This window comes from Miscanthus floridulus, chromosome 5, assembly GCF_019320115.1.
Source record: "Miscanthus floridulus cultivar M001 chromosome 5, ASM1932011v1, whole genome shotgun sequence".
NCBI lineage: Eukaryota > Viridiplantae > Streptophyta > Magnoliopsida > Poales > Poaceae > Miscanthus > Miscanthus floridulus.
This window is the reverse complement of record NC_089584.1, coordinates 136,139,660-136,156,086: the sequence shown is the minus strand read 5'-3', so window position 1 is coordinate 136,156,086 and position 16,427 is coordinate 136,139,660. Positions and strand designations below refer to the sequence as shown.

The window sequence follows — 16,427 nt, the reverse complement described above, 5'->3', positions numbered from 1 at the left end:
TCTGATGCTGATGGAGGTGATGATGGTAATGGTGGAGACGGTGGAGATGGTGGAGACGATGAAGACGGTGGAGATGATGGGGATGATGACAATGATGATGATCACAATGCACCGTTGGCTCAGGGATGGACTGCGGAGATCCACTACGACTTGGAGGGTGATGGCTACTACCACCCTAGGCTTCTCGCACTTGTGCATCGCTACCACCCTGGAGGCACTGTTCAGTACAGGACGGAGCATTGGACCCACCCCGACTACACCGGCTTCTAGGAGACAGAAGTGTACATCCGAGAGGGGACTCGGGTGCGCTACATCCACCGTGCCACCACTGCACGGCTCACATGTGCGGCCGTCATCAGGGATGCAGCTCGACAGGCGTTGATGGTCAACCGCGACCGTCACTTCGACGACATCGCCTGGGAGGATGACCGCTATCTTCCCCGCCGTCGGAGCGGACAGTCTACGTGCAACATCGCTACACCACTTGGAGAGGCGAACCTGAGGCTGAGGCCTACCCTGTTGTGCTTGGCTGAGACCCACACTGACTTGGATCAGGCCCTGGATGAGCTCGATGTCATGGGGAGGGCCTACATGCAGCTGGCTCGTGAGAACGCTACACTGAAGCAGCAGCTAGGAGGTCCAGATGTGGAAGATTCAGGAGTACCCGCTCAGTCACCCCCGAGGACCAGAGGAGAGTCTAGAGACCCCAGCACCAGCACCACCATCGACCCGTACCCATAGGAGAGTCTTAAAAATATGTAATAAGCACGCGTAGCTACGCGAGAGAGTATTTAGTTTCTTTCTTTTAATGGTTGGACAAGTGTTAGTTGCATGGTTGGATGTTTATCAATATGAATAATGTTTGATTTGGATCTTTGATATGATTGTGATGACTTGTGGGCATGTCCACGGTCATTTAGTTAAGGTTAAGGTTTAAGGATATTATGAATAAATAGTTGGGTTTCGTTTTATCATGCTGTCCATTCTGTATCTTTCGGAATAGTCTATCTTTATCAGTTCATATCTCATAATCTAGATACTCAAAGGTCATAAAATTTTTATGGAGATAAGTAGACTTCAACGTCTTTCTTCTGGCTCTGGAATCACCTCAATAGCTATTATAAATTGTGAGATACAGCTGTTGTAAGTCGAGGTTTCTGTGCTGTCAGGATTCCGGAACAGTACTTCTTATCGTCTGAATTTGACTAAGTAAACGTTGGAATCTGAAAAAGTGTTCTAAACAAAAGTTGTAGAGAATTTCATAAGCTTTCCAGAAATGTATGCTACGCAATCATATGATAAACAAAGAGTGAGATATGCTCATTTTACAGCACTGCTGTTATCCAACTCGCTGGAAAAGTTCAGAACAAATATCTTCTTGCATACCCTACATATATCTCTTGTCTACACCTACTCTTGTTACACCAGTATCTTGTAAGAGTTATATGCTTGGACATGTGAAACTTATATGATGCCTCTACAGATGGTGAACACCAGGAGGAACAACCAGGGAGGCGAGGAACCGCCACCACCACCCCCAATCTCCATGGAGCAGCTGATGATGATGCAGACCCAGTTGCTTCAGCAGATGGCCCAGAACATGCAGAACATGGGGCAAGGGAATGTGAATGCACCCCCTCATGTGAGGGATAAGAGGGGAGAGTTTTTGAAAGGACACCCACCTGTATTCAAGCACTCTGCCGATCCACTCCAAGCTGATGATTGGCTACGTGCCATTGAGAGGCAACTGGAGATTGCCCAATGTGATGATAGGGAGAAAGTTTTATATGCTTCTGGACAGTTGCAGGGAGCTGCATAGGATTGGTGGGACTCATTCCGCTTCGGCCGCACCAAAGCTAATCCCATCACTTGGGCTGAGTTCCATAGTGCCTTTCGCACTCATCACGTGCCTGCAGGACTGATGAAGCTGAAGAAGAAGGAGTTCTTGGCTCTCAAGCAGGGGGGCATGACTGTTGCTGAATATCGTGACAAGTTTATACAATTGTCACGGTATGCACCTACTGAGGTAGACGAGGATGGAAAGTGGCAGGAGCTGTTTATGGAGGGCTTGAATGATGGTCTCCAGTACCAGCTGTTGTCCCATACCTTTGCTAACTTCTAGCAGCTGGTGGACAAAGCTTTAGTAATTGAGAACAAGCGCCGCCAGATGGAGGACAAGAAGAGAAAATTTCAAGGACAGCAATCTGGGAGCAACTCTCGCTTCCGTACCAACCCTCAACAAACTCAACCTCAGCAGCGCTATCAAGGTCAGACAGGTCCCAACCGCAACCAGTAGCAGCAGTGTGCACAACAGTAGCAACAGCAGTACAGGGCACCAGCTCAGCGCCAGCAGCAACCCAATAATGTACCAGTGAGAAATAATGCCCTCAATGCTCCGCAGAGGAATGGCGCACCAAAAGCGCCAAATGCAGTTAATGACAACAAGTGCTTCAATTGTGGAGAGCTGGGACATTACTCCAATAGATGCCCCAAGAAGACTAACTCACAACAGAACTACGTTTGGGGAAAGGTGAACCATGTTACTGCTGAAACAGCTCAGGAGGCACCGGATGTGGTGATCGGTACGTTTCCGGTCAACTCAAACTCAGCTACAGTACTTTTTGATTCTGGTGCTTCGTATTCCTTCATAACATATACATTCATAAAGAAGCATGGTATTCCAGTAAGTGTTATGAAGAAACACATGTTAGTAAGCTCACCTGGTGGGGTAATGAAAGCAGAGTGGATATGCTTAGCTGCTAGTCTCAGCATAAGGGGGGTAGAATTTCAAGCAAATCTTGTAGTCATAAATTCCACCGGTATCGATGTCATCTTGGGTATGGATTGGCTAAGGTTGCAGAAAGCAGTTATTAATTGTGGTAATAGCTCGGTGAATCTTATCACTTCAACTGGAGAAGAAGTGGTGTTTGTGGCAACTCAGTTTGCTACAGAAATCTGTCGGGTTAATCAGTTGGAGGGCACAACCTTAGAAGATATAAGGATAGCAAATGAGTACCCGGATGTCTTCCCTGAGGAATTACCAGGTATGCCACCTGACCGAGACATCAAGTTTATAATTGAACTTTTACCTGGAACTGCACCCATAGCTAAGAGACCCTATAGAATGGGAGTGAATGAATTAGCAGAACTTAAGAAACAACTAAGGGAATTGTTAGATAAGGGTTATGTTCAACCTAGTTCATCACCATGGGGTGCACCAGTACTGTTTGTAGAAAAGAAGGATGGTACACAAAGGATGTGCATAGACTACAGGTCACTTAATGAGGTCACAATTAAGAACAAGTACCCATTGCCTAGAATTGATGACCTATTTGACCAATTGAAAGGGGCTTGTGTGTTTTCCAAGATTCATCTTCGATCTAGATACCATCAGTTGAGGATAAGGCGTACTGACATCCCCAAGACCGCCTTTGTGACCCACTATGGACTGTATGAGTTCACAGTTATGTCTTTTGGTCTGACTAATGCACCTGCCTACTTCATGTATCTGATGAATAAAGTATTCATGGAGTACCTTGATAAGTTTGTCATCGTGTTCATTGATGACATACTAGTGTATTCTAAGAATGAAGAAGAACATAAAGGACATTTGAGATTGGTGTTGCAAAAGCTTAGAGAACATCAACTTTATGCCAAGTTCAGCAAATGTGAGTTCTGGCTAAAAGAAGTATCTTTCCTTGGTCACATAATCTCTAATGGAGGAGTAGCAGTAGATCCCAAGAAGGTTAGAGATGTGTTGAGTTGGAAGCCACCTAAGGATGTTAGTGAGATTTGGAGTTTCCTAGGTATGGCTGGGTATTATAGGAGATTCATCGAGGGATTCTCTAAGTTAGCCAAGCCCATGACTACGTTGTTAGAGAAGAATGCCAAATTTATATGGACTAAACAATGCCAGGATAGTTTTGAGAAATTGAAGAAGAGACTGACTTCTGCTCCAGTGCTCATCTTACCTGATCTCACCAAAAGTTTCTCTATCTATTGTGATGCCTCACGGCAAGGTCTAGGAGGTGTTCTTATGCAAGAAGGCAGAGTTGTTGCCTACGCATCTAGACAGCTGAGAAAACATGAGCTAAATTATCCGACTCATGATCTAGAATTGGCAGCTGTGGTGCATGCTCTTAAGATATGGAGGCACTACCTGATTGGTCATAAGTGTGAGATTTATACGGACCATAAGAGTCTAAAGTATATATTCACACAGTCAGATCTGAATCTGAGGCAGCGTAGATGGCTCGAGTTAATCAAGGATTATGATTTGGATATCCACTATCACCCGGGAAAGGCTAACGTTGTAGCAGATGCCTTGAGTAGAAGGAGTTATGTGAACATGGCCTATACAACTCAACTACCTGAAGAGTTGTGTGAGGAGTTCAAATACTTGAATTTGGGTATTGTGGCCAACACCATAGAGTTAGAGGTAGAATCCACTCTGGAACAAGAGATTCGTAAAGGACAGTTGGGTGATGAGAGGATCAAGGATATTGCAGAGCGTATAGTGATTGGTAAAGCCCTAGGATTCCATATGGATGATCAAGGGATAGTATGGTTCGGTAAAAGGATTTGTGTGCTAGAAGTAAAATCTATTAGGGAGTCTATCTTGAGGGAAGCTCATGACTCAGCCTATTCCATACACCCAGGAAGTACTAAAATGTATCTTGATCTTAAAGAGAGGTACTGGTGGTATGGACTAAAGAGAGACGTAGCAGAACATGTGGCTATATGTGACACGTGCCAAAGAGTGAAAGCAGAACATCAGAGGCCAGCAGGTTTACTACAGCCTATGAAGATACCCGAGTGGAAATGGGAAGAAGTTGGAATGGACTTTATAGTTGGATTACCCCGTACACAGAGAGGATTTGACTCTATCTGGGTGATTGTTGACCGTCTGACAAAAGTGGCCCATTTCATTTCGGTCAAGGTAACTTATTCGAGTGCAAAGTTAGCAGAGTTATATATGGAAAGGATTGTATGTTTACATGGTGTACCAAAGAAGATTGTTTCGGATAGGGGTACATAGTTCACATCACATTTTTGGCAGAAATTGCATGAGTCAATGGATACGAAGTTGAACTTCAGCTCAGCTTACCATCCTCAAACAGATGGACAGACCGAAAGGACAAATCAGATCTTAGAGGATATGCTAAGAGCTTGTGCTCTGTAGTATGGGACAAGTTGGGATAAGAGTTTACCTTATGCCGAATTCTCCTACAATAATAGCTACCAAAAGAGTCTTAAGATGGCACCGTTTGAGGCATTGTATGGCAGAAAGTGCAGAACACCATTGTTTTGGAATCAAACGGGGGAAAGCCAAGTCTTTGGACCAGATGTTTTGCAACTGGCAGAAAAAACAAGTGCAAACAATAAGGCAAAACCTAAAGGTTGCATAGCCCCGACAGAAAAGCTATGCGGACACAAGAAGAAGAGATTTGGCATTTGAAATTGGTGATTTTGTCTATCTCAAAGTTTCACCTATGAAAGGAGTAAAGAGATTCCATACCAAGGGAAAGTTGTCACCCAGGTATGTGGGACCATTCAAGATCATTAACAGGAGAGGAGAAGTTGCTTACCAGTTAGAGTTACCAGAGCAGCTCTCAGGTGTTCATGATGTTTTTCATGTGTCACAACTTAAGAAATGTTTGAGAGTACCTGAGGAACAACTACCTTTGGAAGAACTAATATCCGAGGGGATCTATCATACAAAGAATATCCAGTAAGAATCCTGGAAACAGCGGAGAGAATCATAAGGAGCAAAATAATAAGAATGTCCAAGGTTCAGTGGAACAGACACTCAGTGGATGAGGCAACGTGGGAAAGAGAGGAAGATCTGAGAACTGACTATCCCAATCTCTTTGAACCATCCGAATCTCGAGGACGAGATTCATCCTAAGGGGGATAGGTTTGTAACACCCAAAATTCTACTGCAAATTAACTATTAAATTCTTGCCCTATTTATACATTTTCTAGGTATTTCTAACATAGACCAAATAATAAATATTTGAATAAATAAAATAAACTATAAGTTTAGAAACTTGTTTGTTGCATTCATGCCGAGTCATATGGATTTTGATTGAGTGTAGGGCTAGATGATTTGAAGTTTGCATTCAAAACTTATTTGAATTTGGCTTAAAAATGAAAATGGAGAAAATAGAATTTGATAAACATTTGATTTGGAAAAAAAAATAAGAAAGTCACCTTCTGGCCCAACCTAGCCAGCCCGGCCTTCTTCTCCCTCCTCCTCCCGCGGCCTGCCTTGCCTGGCGCGGCCCACCAGCGATTGCTCCACGCTGACGCGCTAGCCCGCACCCCGCGCGGCCCAGTTTGCCACCCGTGCGCACGCAGTCAACTCGGCCGGCCTTCACCGCTGAGCCAGCCCACCAGCGCAGCCAGCTCGGCCGCGGCCCGCCTCGGCTTCACCCGCAAGCGCCTTGCCCTTCTTTCTCGCTGCGCGTCTGGACCCACGCGTCAGCCGCATCGTCCACCTTCCTTCCCCGGCGCTCCCCTTCCTTCTTTTGCCTGGCCATGGTGCGGCACCGATGGAAAGCCACCGGCGCCCGTTTGGAAGGTGCCGAACCCCTCCCTGCTTCCCTTCCTTTCTTGCCGCAGCCGCCCGCCTATAAAGGCCGAGCCTCCCCTCAGCCCTTCTCCATCTTTGCCCGCTACCGTGAGCTACCGCCGCCGGTGAGAACCCCCCCCTCTCCCGAGCGCGAACGCCGACGCCAAGGCCACCCGAAGCACCGCCGGACCTCCCCGCGCCCGTAGGTACTCCCCATTTCGCGTTTTGGCGTTGTTTTGCCCGGCTACACCCTCACCCGCGCACCTCTTCTCTCTCCAGCTCACGGCCACCGTCGACGACCAGCCTCGGAGCCTTCCTGGACACCGCGTTCCCCTCTAGGCGACTCACGGTGAGCCCCTCCGCCTTCCCGTGCCCTCAGATCTTGCTTTGGCGCCCTAGGAAGCCGTAGCCCAAGGTCCAGTCGCACCGGCCATGGCGCCGCCGGCCTCTCTTTCTTCCTCGGCGAGCCACCGCCCGGTTTTCACCCTGCGCCGTTGGATCTAGCGTGGATGGCCAGGATTAGGTACCGGTTGGGTTTAAGTGGCCGGTCCACCGTAGACTCATGGACCCGGCGCACCGTGCCGCGTCAGCGCGCCCACGCCCGCGTGGTGCACCGCGCCCAATGAACAGCCGCCGCGTGTCGATGAGTCAGCAGCCCCGGTCAGTCGTCGGGTCAAACCCCAGTCAACCGAGCGTGTTTTGCAGAAAAGCCCCCGCTTTTTCCAGTAATCAACCCGCGGTCCAGTCCAGTTCAAACTAATTTTTATTTAGTCCTGTTTTTATTCGTTCAAGTCCCTGAAGTTTCCAGAAATAGTATGCCCGGTCCAGATTTCATTTAAATTCAGATTTTTAATTATTTTAATTCGAAAATAGGTTAGTTTATTTACAGAATTGCCATTACATCTTATTTCATGCATAACTTTCACGTTTTAAGTCCGATTTGAGTGATTCTTTCGCTCATGTGTTCGTAGAAATGCGTAGAACAGATCTGTAAGCTTTTCAACATATGTTTTCACTGTTTGGTGTACTATTCTAATAGAGTTCTATCTTGTATGCATGTAATGATTTGAATGATGCTTGATTGATGATTGGATCACGATTAGAGGGTGAGCCATTCGAGGTGACTGAGGACCCCCAGCAGGATCAGCAGTACTCCTAGGACGACTTTGAGGAAGGCAAGTGTACCAAAGGCCCCTTGTTACCTATGAACTACTACCACTTACATTCATGCATGAGTTTAATTTGAATTGCCTTTAAGGACTTTACCTAGATGATTCATTGTACCATATATCCTTGATACCTGGGTTTATTGGGTAGGCATTTTGATAGATGCTGCAGCGCTTAACATGAAGTAATTATTAAACATATTTAAAGACTATATGCAATGTGATAAAATGGAACTTTTTATCAACAGATAGGGGGCTGGAGTATGGGGTTGAGTACTCTAGTGCCTCTCCATAAGGACTTTATCCTGAAGCGGCAACCCAGGAGGGACCGTACAACCCCGAGTGTCAAATGGCTCTGACTTTAACCTATTATCTAGTTTGTACTAGCTCGTCTGTAGCTCCAGTAAGGGGTAAGAGGGTATCTTTCCTTTTTCTGTTAGGGTGTGCACCGTGCTGCGATGCCCACGTGTGCCATTCCTTTGTAGCTACGATCTGTTAGTGCAACTAGCTAAGGGTTTCATAGTGAAACTCTGCCACACTTCCTGGGAAGAGGTGTAGTGGGTCTCGCGAACCCCGGCATTGGGAATCACGGCTCGGTGGGTAAAGATGTACAATTTCTGCAGAAATAATTAACCTGTTATAACAGCCGTGCTCACGGATACGAGCGGTCTGGATCCTTCGAGATTAGTGGTTACTGTGGATGATGGATGGATGGGTTATGAGATAAAGCTTGATGATACTTTAATACCACTTGGGAATTGGGACTGTTCATTAAAGTAGTAATTCAGGTTGCTAAAAATTGATCAACTAAAATTGCGAACCGCAGTCAAACAGTGTCAAGCCTATTTGAGCCTCATAGATCCCTTTGTCATACTTGCTAAGCATGGTGAGCTTACACTTGCTTTACATCCAATGAAAATCCCGGATGGGTAACAGATATATGAAGAGTTTCCGGAGGATGTCCAGGACTACTAGGAAGACGTTCACCAGTCGGAGTCCCTGTGGCAGTTGGGCTAGTTTTTCCGCTGTGTTTGTAATAATATTGCCTTCGAGCAAACTTTGTATTTAACTTTATGATGAGATATGCGATGTAATAAGTACTTTACTTTGATACTATTGCAATTTGTGATATATGTGTGTGTTTGGATATCCTGGGCGCACATATATGAGTACTTGGTTTTGCTTTGCAAAATTGGGTGCGACAGGTTGCCTACCCCCTCGTCCTCGTCGCTCGTGCTTGGCATCCCAAGTCCAACGTGGAAGCACTCACGCGGAGTAGCCAAAGCAATAATCACTTGCGGCCAAGAAGCGACGCATGGTTTCGCTATCGTGGAGGTTGGAGAAATCCGCTCCGGCCCATGCCTCGTCCTCCTCCGAGGAGTCGGCGTGGGTGTGGATCGACGCGGTGGTGTCGAAGTCAAAAATGAAGCACTAGCGGCGCTCCGAGAGATCCGCGTGAGTGGAAGCATAAGCGCGAGCATAAGAGGCGGCGACATTTCTCAACCCGAAGGGGTATGTAGATGGTGCCGTCTCCTGGCTCTGTTCCGCCGGAGTTGGCTCCTCAGGGAGTGGTGGGGCGGAGCTTGATGACGGGGCGTCGCCGGGTACCACCGGCGTTTTCCCCTTGTCCAGGCCTAGGCTAGACAGATCCCCAACCAGGGACCCTGCGCCAACAGCTGGTCATAGGACACCGGCGGAGAGCGGCGAGTCACCCTGGGTTTGCATAACATCAGGGTGATCCTGCTCGCATCGTGCCTGGCGAGCACGGCGAGAGCGGCAGCCCGAGCGCCGCCTGCGCCTGGGCTGCCAGTGCGTGACGTCATCATCGGCAGGCGGGGCTCGGGGTGTGAGGAGTACCATGTCGTACTCATGGCCTAGAGACATGAACTCCAGGCTCCTAAACCAGACCACCGTGCCGAGACGCAGCGGTCGTACGAGGTCTGCCATCCGGAACTTGTTGGGATGACGAAACTGACACGCAGAGGCCCCTACCCGCGCGCGCCAACTGTCGGTGTTTTGGACCGGGGGATCCTCAACCAACTAGTGAATTTGTTCTGTGTGTTCCCAATCCCGGATGGTGATGCAAAGAGACACAAGGCTTATACTGGTTTAGGCAATTGGTGCCCTACGTCCAGTCTGAGAGATCGATCTTGTATTCCTTGCACCGAAGTGCTTGTAGTAGGGGGTTACAAGCACTATGAGAGAGGGAGCTAGTCCCAGGTCTCGGTGGGAAGTGATGTGGGCTGCTTGAGACGTTGCTCTCAGGCGGCAGGGAAAGGTGCGTGTTACAGGGTGTTGCTCTTCGTGAGTGCCCCCTCGCCCCCCTAGAAATGACCCAAGTCCTTTCCTTTTATAGTTTGAAGGGAGGACAAGGGTAGTACATGTGCTAACTATACGGCGTCGTGCGAACAGAGGCGGCGTGTCCGAGCCCTGTAGCCTGTTCCTGTGGCGGTGTAGTCGTCGGAGTGGTCCGTCCTTGGAGCGCTGGGGCGACGTGCTGGTCACATCCGATCCTGTGCGTCATGGGAGCTCCAGGGCTGCCTCGGAGCTGGTGCGGCGGTCAGCGTGTGGGTCGCTGTGGATTGACTGCGCGCGAGGCCGAGGCTCGGTTGGTGCCGAGGCCGAACCGCGGTGGGGGGTCTCGGCAGACGTGAATCCCGAGATAGCCGAGACCCTGGCGTAGAGTGCCGAGGCCTGGAGGGAGCGGTCGATCCGATACACTGGTTCGGAGGCGATGATGACCCGGGCCAGACTTCCCATGCCGCGTTGTCTTCGGGGCGGGGATTGCGGGGCACAGTGCGGGCGCTGATCGTGGGCACAGCGCCAGAATACAATGGCCGGTAATCCTCGTCGCGCCCTGTCTCAGCCGGTATGGTGTTGATGCGACTTCTTGTCCCGTCGGCCACTCCGTGGTGTCGAGACGCCGTCCGGCTGAGATCGCGGGAGTGGTTGACGCATTAATAGGACGTGACATGTTGTCGGGAAGACCGGTCGAGGCGGGAGCGACGGGTTATTGACAAGCCAGCCTCGATCGATACGGAGAATAGCTGTCTCATTCGAGGCTGTACGCACGGGGCCTCGGGCGAGACGGAGATTGGGCTCCTTGCCGAGGCCTTTCGCGAGAGGCCTCGCGCGAGGCGGAGATTTCGTCAGGGCGCCGAGACCTCCCGTGCGAGGCCTCAGGCGAGGCGGAGAGCCGGTGATGAACCCATGGCTTACCTTCTGGCTTCGTTGTTGATGGGATTGAAGTGACTCTTTTGGTGTACGCTTGGGGTACCCCGTTCTATGGTACCCGGCACTGAATTTTAAATAGTTTTACTTAAAAACTGTTGTTTTACATGTTTAGCAAAAACCAGCTCCTAAAGCTATTAGAGAAGCTCTACCAAACAGGACAATGGTCTTAAAAGAACCTTGAGAGAGTGTGAGGCAATCATCTTTTCCACACAGGTGGAGGTCTGATAACCTCTTCACTAAAGTGCGTGCTAAGCACACACTCCAGAATTACTGTGATAACTCAGGGTTCAGGGTTTCACCGTGCACGTAAAAGATACATATTCAGCATGTTCGCTTGTTGGTTTCAGCCAGCCCAAACCAGCTAGCCAACAGTATCTTCCTCTCACAATAAATCAGCACCAGCCAGCCCAAACCAGCCCAGAAACCAACCAGCGAACAGACCGATTGCTTACGCACAGTATCAATTTCTCAGATAGTTTAATACATTTCTAGAGAAATTGGGGTAGATAAGCAGTTGGAGAGAGCCAGAGAAGGAGAGAGATGGAGCAAAAGAAATTCACACTTTGCAGAGACACAACTCGAGAGCTCTGTGACACAGCTCTGTTCCAGAAGCTACATTGTTAGGGGAGCCTCCGGGAGAGAGATCGAGATCAGAGTGACAAACGTAAAAAACACCATAGAAATCAACACCAATCCGATTCACCGACAAACTAATAATTCAGTAGGCAGCCTCATTTTTAGGCTGTTCATCATCCCAACCAGCAAAGCCTCGACCGCTTCATCCGCACACGCGCGCATGCAGCCGCCTACACCTGGCTGGCGACGACCTTGCTATCGCCGACGACGGTGTCGGCGGCGGCCTTGTTGGTCGTGGCCAGCTCCACGGCAGCGGCCACCTTCTTCGCGTCCTCGACGTCCGCGGCAGCAGCGGCCTCTCCCTTGCCGGCCGGCGCGGCGGGGCCCTTGTTTTTCCGGTAGATGAAGTACAGGATGAGCTGCAGCAGGCCCAGGAAGCTCCCGCACCCGTTCAGGATCTGCACGCACGCACAGACAGCGCGGTTGCAGCGGCAGTGGCTGCGTTAGTAACGGGCATATTTCATGATGAAAAATTGGAAAACTTGGCCTAAGATATTTCATCGTAGTTTGTCGCGTTGGTGTACTGAAGTGGAGTGCAGTTTGTTTACTAGCATTGCGACAAGAAAGAGCGCGGCGCTGTTCCTCTGCCTGGTCCAATAGTCCTGCGTGCACAGGGGCACGGCGGCCCATCGGCAGCGCCGGCGTGCGCTGTGCCTGCGCTGCCTCTGCCTGTGGGTGGCCACCGCCACGCCCACGCTACTGGCGCCCATGCCCGTGCATCGGCAGCGGCAGCGGCATCGGCATGTGCGCCTGGTTGGGCGGGACACCGAAAGGGCAACCGACGCCGGCCCGGGGGTACTGTACTGTACTGGCCAGAGGCGTTCAATGCTCAATGGCAACAGCTAGCGGTGCAGTATAGTACTGCAGTCGTTTCCAAGTACCCATCGGACGACAGGCGCGCGGCACGTGCGTACGGCCGGCCGGTGTTCAGGATCAGAGAGGGAGAGAAGCCTGCGTACACTGACGAAGGGGTCGCGGCCGAGGAGGCCGTAGATGAACCAGGAGGTGCCGCACAGGAACACGGCCAGGGAGAGCAGGAACGGCATGAACTCCACGCTCTTCGTCTTGATCACCAACCTCTGCACACACGCACAAGCACATGCTTGTTAATTAACTGATGTCGTGGATAGCAAGAGCCAAGGACGCCCGGTCGCAAGCTAGCATCGATCGTTGCTTACCATGATGGAGAGCGGCGATGCGTACATGCAGATGGAGAAGATGGTGGCGGCGAGGCCGCAGAAGACCTTGCGGGCGTTGCCATGGAGGGCCAGCAGCGAGACGAGCACCACGGTGGTGAAGATGGAGGCGACGATGCTGAGGAGGCCCAGCATGCGGAGCCTGGCCCGCCGGTCCAAGGCAGAGACAGCGCCAGACCCGCCCATCGCGGTCGAGTACCCGAACTCGTAGCCGCCGTTGATCCCCAGCCTCGCGATGGGCTCGCCGTCGTAGCTCCTGGACAGCATCTGCGCGTTGGCGAACTGCTCCTGCCCGAACACGGAGCCTCCGAGGGAGCCCAGCGCCGCCGAGTGTCCAATGTTGATGAAGTTGTGCGCACCGTTCGGCATCGCGTTGCCGATGAACTCTGCCATCGCCTGCGGCCCGGTCGGCGGCGTGGACGCAGAAGCTGCCGCTGCCGCCTGCAAGGAAGAACGAAGAGTGAGGAATTAGCGGCCGAGGTGCAGGGTGAGGCGGGTGGCGTAGACGGTGCCACCCCCGTCGATGTAGGCACCGGCGCCGACGAGGTGGTCCCGGTGCGTGTGGGTGAGGAAGTGGTGGCGCCGGCGCCGGGAGGAGGGACCCCACGTGTCGACAGCGAAGGGGAGCCCCCGCGGGCCGCGGCATGTCTATCGGCATTCTCCCCCAGTTTCCTTAGCGAAATTACGGATAGGTCCCTCCCCTCGTCCGGATCGCGGCCGCTGGTCGGTGGGGTCACAAGGGTGGAGTTCTCCTTGACGGAAACAGGGTGGAGTTCGTTGCGTCGGTTTATATGCGTGCGGAATGGGTGAAGCCGGCTCCTTCCTTCGGAAGGAAGAGTACGGGTTAACGGGCGTTCGGAGTTTGGGTGAGTGACCAGACCTGCGTGCTTAACCTGTTAACTTGCCGCCTTTTGCAGTTTGGGTGGGTCCCATGTCATCATTTTCTCGATGAAGTTCGGGCCGCTTTCTCTGTGGTATGTTAGATTCCGTCGCTCTTCGGGCCTCAACACAAAGGGCCTCTACTGTGTCATATTTTTTAGCCCAACTAGAATTTATGATTGACCCAATGAGATTCCGATCAAGCTCTATTCAGGCTCCGTACAGCTCCGCTTTATCGGTGTAGTTTTCTTTGTTTGGCTACATGAGTAGTTTTGCTGAACGGCATGTAGCGCCCGGATAGACACCCGCGGCGGCTCTGCTTCCAGCGCATAGCGAGTGGACGGCGTGAACCCGGGGTCACCACGCGGGCATCGCGCACGCGTTCCCCACCTAGCCGTGACGAGAGGGAAGGGAAGGGAAGGGAAGGGAAGGGGTGGAGAGGAGAGGAGACGAGAGGGCAAGGTAAGGTGTGAGGTAGGAGACGTAGTCTTGCGGCAGACTGCTGTCTACTAGTCATCGGTGTCATTGTAATATGTGCAACACCCCAATCTACTTTGAAATATCCAGATGAAATATTTACAGCATGCGTCTGAAGATAAATAAAACACTTGAAACATGCGTCTAAAATATTTACAAAAACATCTGAAAAAACACTTGAAAAACCATTGCAAAACATATGCAACATCTAGTAGCAACACCCAAAATAAACAAACTTGCAACATGCTTCTGAAAAACAGATGAAACATTTGGATCACGCGCTTGCAACATGAGTGTATAACCATTGCAACATATGCAACATCTCGATCTACTTTTGCAACATCGATGTGAAACACTTTAAAAATACGGTTGCAACATGAGCTTTCAGTGTATTGTCACTTGGCTGCTTGGACGAATGGCGGCCTCGTCGTTGCAGAGCTTAACGTCGGCGCGGAGCTCAGCGGCGGCACATGGAGCTCGCCGGTGTCCCAGCGGAGGCACTGCACCACCCTGGGCGAGCACTTGGCGAGGCCTCGAGCACCCTGGGCAAGCATGGCGGCTTGGGTGAGCACCTGCATGAGGCCGTGAACACCCTGGCGAGCTCGGCGGCTTGCTCGACGAGCACCGCCTCCTGGGTGAGCACCGCTGGGCGAGAGATTTTTTAAAGAGGCGCGGACGAGAGCGATCGGACGGCGTCGTAGCGAGTGGGAAGCCGCATCCGTCCATCCGGACCTCCTCGATAGAGCATTATCGTTTGCCGAATTATCTGATCATATTAATCTGTTTAAAAAAAATATTGAGTAAAACAACTTCTCACAGTAAGCAGCTCTGGGAGAGGGAGCTAAGAGAAGAGTATTTTAGCTCATCCAATGCAATGTCCATTCTTTATGAAACTGGATTTTAAATAGTTTCACTTAAAAACTGTTGTTTTACATCTTTAGCAAAAACCAGCTCCTAAAGCTACTAGAGAAGCTCTACCAAACAGGACAATTGTCTTAAAAGAACCTTGAGAGAGTGTGAGGCAATCATCTTTTCCACACAGGTGGAGGTCTGATAACCTCTTCACTAAAGTGCGTGCTCCCTCGAGTCCGGCTCTGTTCCCTCCCTCTCCCAGATCCGAGCAAGTACCCCGAGCGGAGGCCCGGCCATACGCCAACGGCCGTCCCCTTCACAGCAGCGGGTCGACGCACTCCAGGTTAGTCCAGTTTAACTCTTCGTACATTGATCTTTACATAACTTAGTTACATTTACATTACTAAAACATTCGATTGAAATGTTGCAGGCCGAGAACGAGAGGATGGCTCAGGAGCTACGGGACCTGGCGGCGAGGACCGAGGTGGCCGAGCGGGAAAGACAAGCCGAGCGGGCCGAGCGGGAGAGACAGGCCAAGCAGCTGGCGGAGATTACGATGTTCCTGCAGAACTTTGGGCAAGTGAACGGTGTACCTGTGCCGATGTTCGCTCCAGCGCCGCCGCCAGTTGTAGCTAGTCCAGTGAGTATGAATCCATATTGCTTCGACTAGTGCTTTCATTAGATGACCCACTCTAAGCGCCTGAATCTCTTGTCCTTTATGCAGCTTCCGTCGGCGGGTTCGAATAACCCATCTCAGGCACAAGCAGGCGGTGCCGAGTTTCCTTCACCAGGCACTCAGTTTCCTCCCCACCTTTAGTTTGCATCTCTTTTTCACCGCTTGATGGACATGTGATGCACTGTGATCCACTATCGACTTGTTTCGATGGTAATTGGACCTATTATGTTTGTGATGTCGTGTATGTGAGGTATTGTATTCGCGATGTGATATATATGTGTGGGATTGAGTTTGTGATGAGATGGATGTGATATATATGTGCTATATTGTCTTTGTGATGCTTCAGATGTGATATATATCTTTTATATGCTGTGTTTGTGATTATAGAATCAAAAAACAAAATAAAAAAAATTAATTTTTGAGGCTTTGCCGGGTGCCCTGGCCCTGGCACTCGGCAAAGCTGGGAATTCCTTAGAATTCCCAGCTTTGCCGAGTGCCAGGGCCAGGGCACCCGGCAAAGTTTTTTCAAAAAAAAAATTCTTTGCCGGGTGCCCCATGACCTGGCACCCGACAAAGAAATTACGAAAAAAAATAAAAAACTCTTTGCCGGGTGCCCCTGCGGTGCGACACCCGGCAAAGAAATTATAAAAAAAAAAATCTTTGCCGGGTGCCTCCCCGGCACGGCACCCGGCAAAGAAAATTTGAAAAAAAATTAAAAAAATCTTTGCCGGGTACCT

General features: G+C 50.4%; 1 protein-coding gene across 2 annotated transcripts; it reads right to left on the bottom strand.

Moving 5' to 3' along the window:
- Positions 1–11,360: 11,360 nt before the first annotated feature.
- LOC136453755 (bidirectional sugar transporter SWEET1a-like) lies at positions 11,361–13,551 on the bottom strand. 2 transcript variants are annotated; one of them, XM_066454309.1, is made up of 4 exons: positions 13,414–13,551; positions 12,789–13,247; positions 12,570–12,689; positions 11,361–12,008 (listed from the first exon to the last, which is right to left on the bottom strand). In XM_066454309.1, exons 1-4 carry the CDS (start codon positions 13,462–13,464, stop codon positions 11,781–11,783), a joined length of 858 nt encoding a protein of 285 aa, XP_066310406.1. In that variant the 5' UTR covers positions 13,465–13,551; the 3' UTR covers positions 11,361–11,780. The 2 variants fall into 2 exon arrangements, with proteins under 2 accessions (XP_066310406.1, XP_066310407.1); XM_066454310.1 differs by having other exon boundaries at positions 11,363–12,008; positions 13,340–13,419.
- Between the last annotated feature and the right edge of the window lie 2,876 nt (positions 13,552–16,427).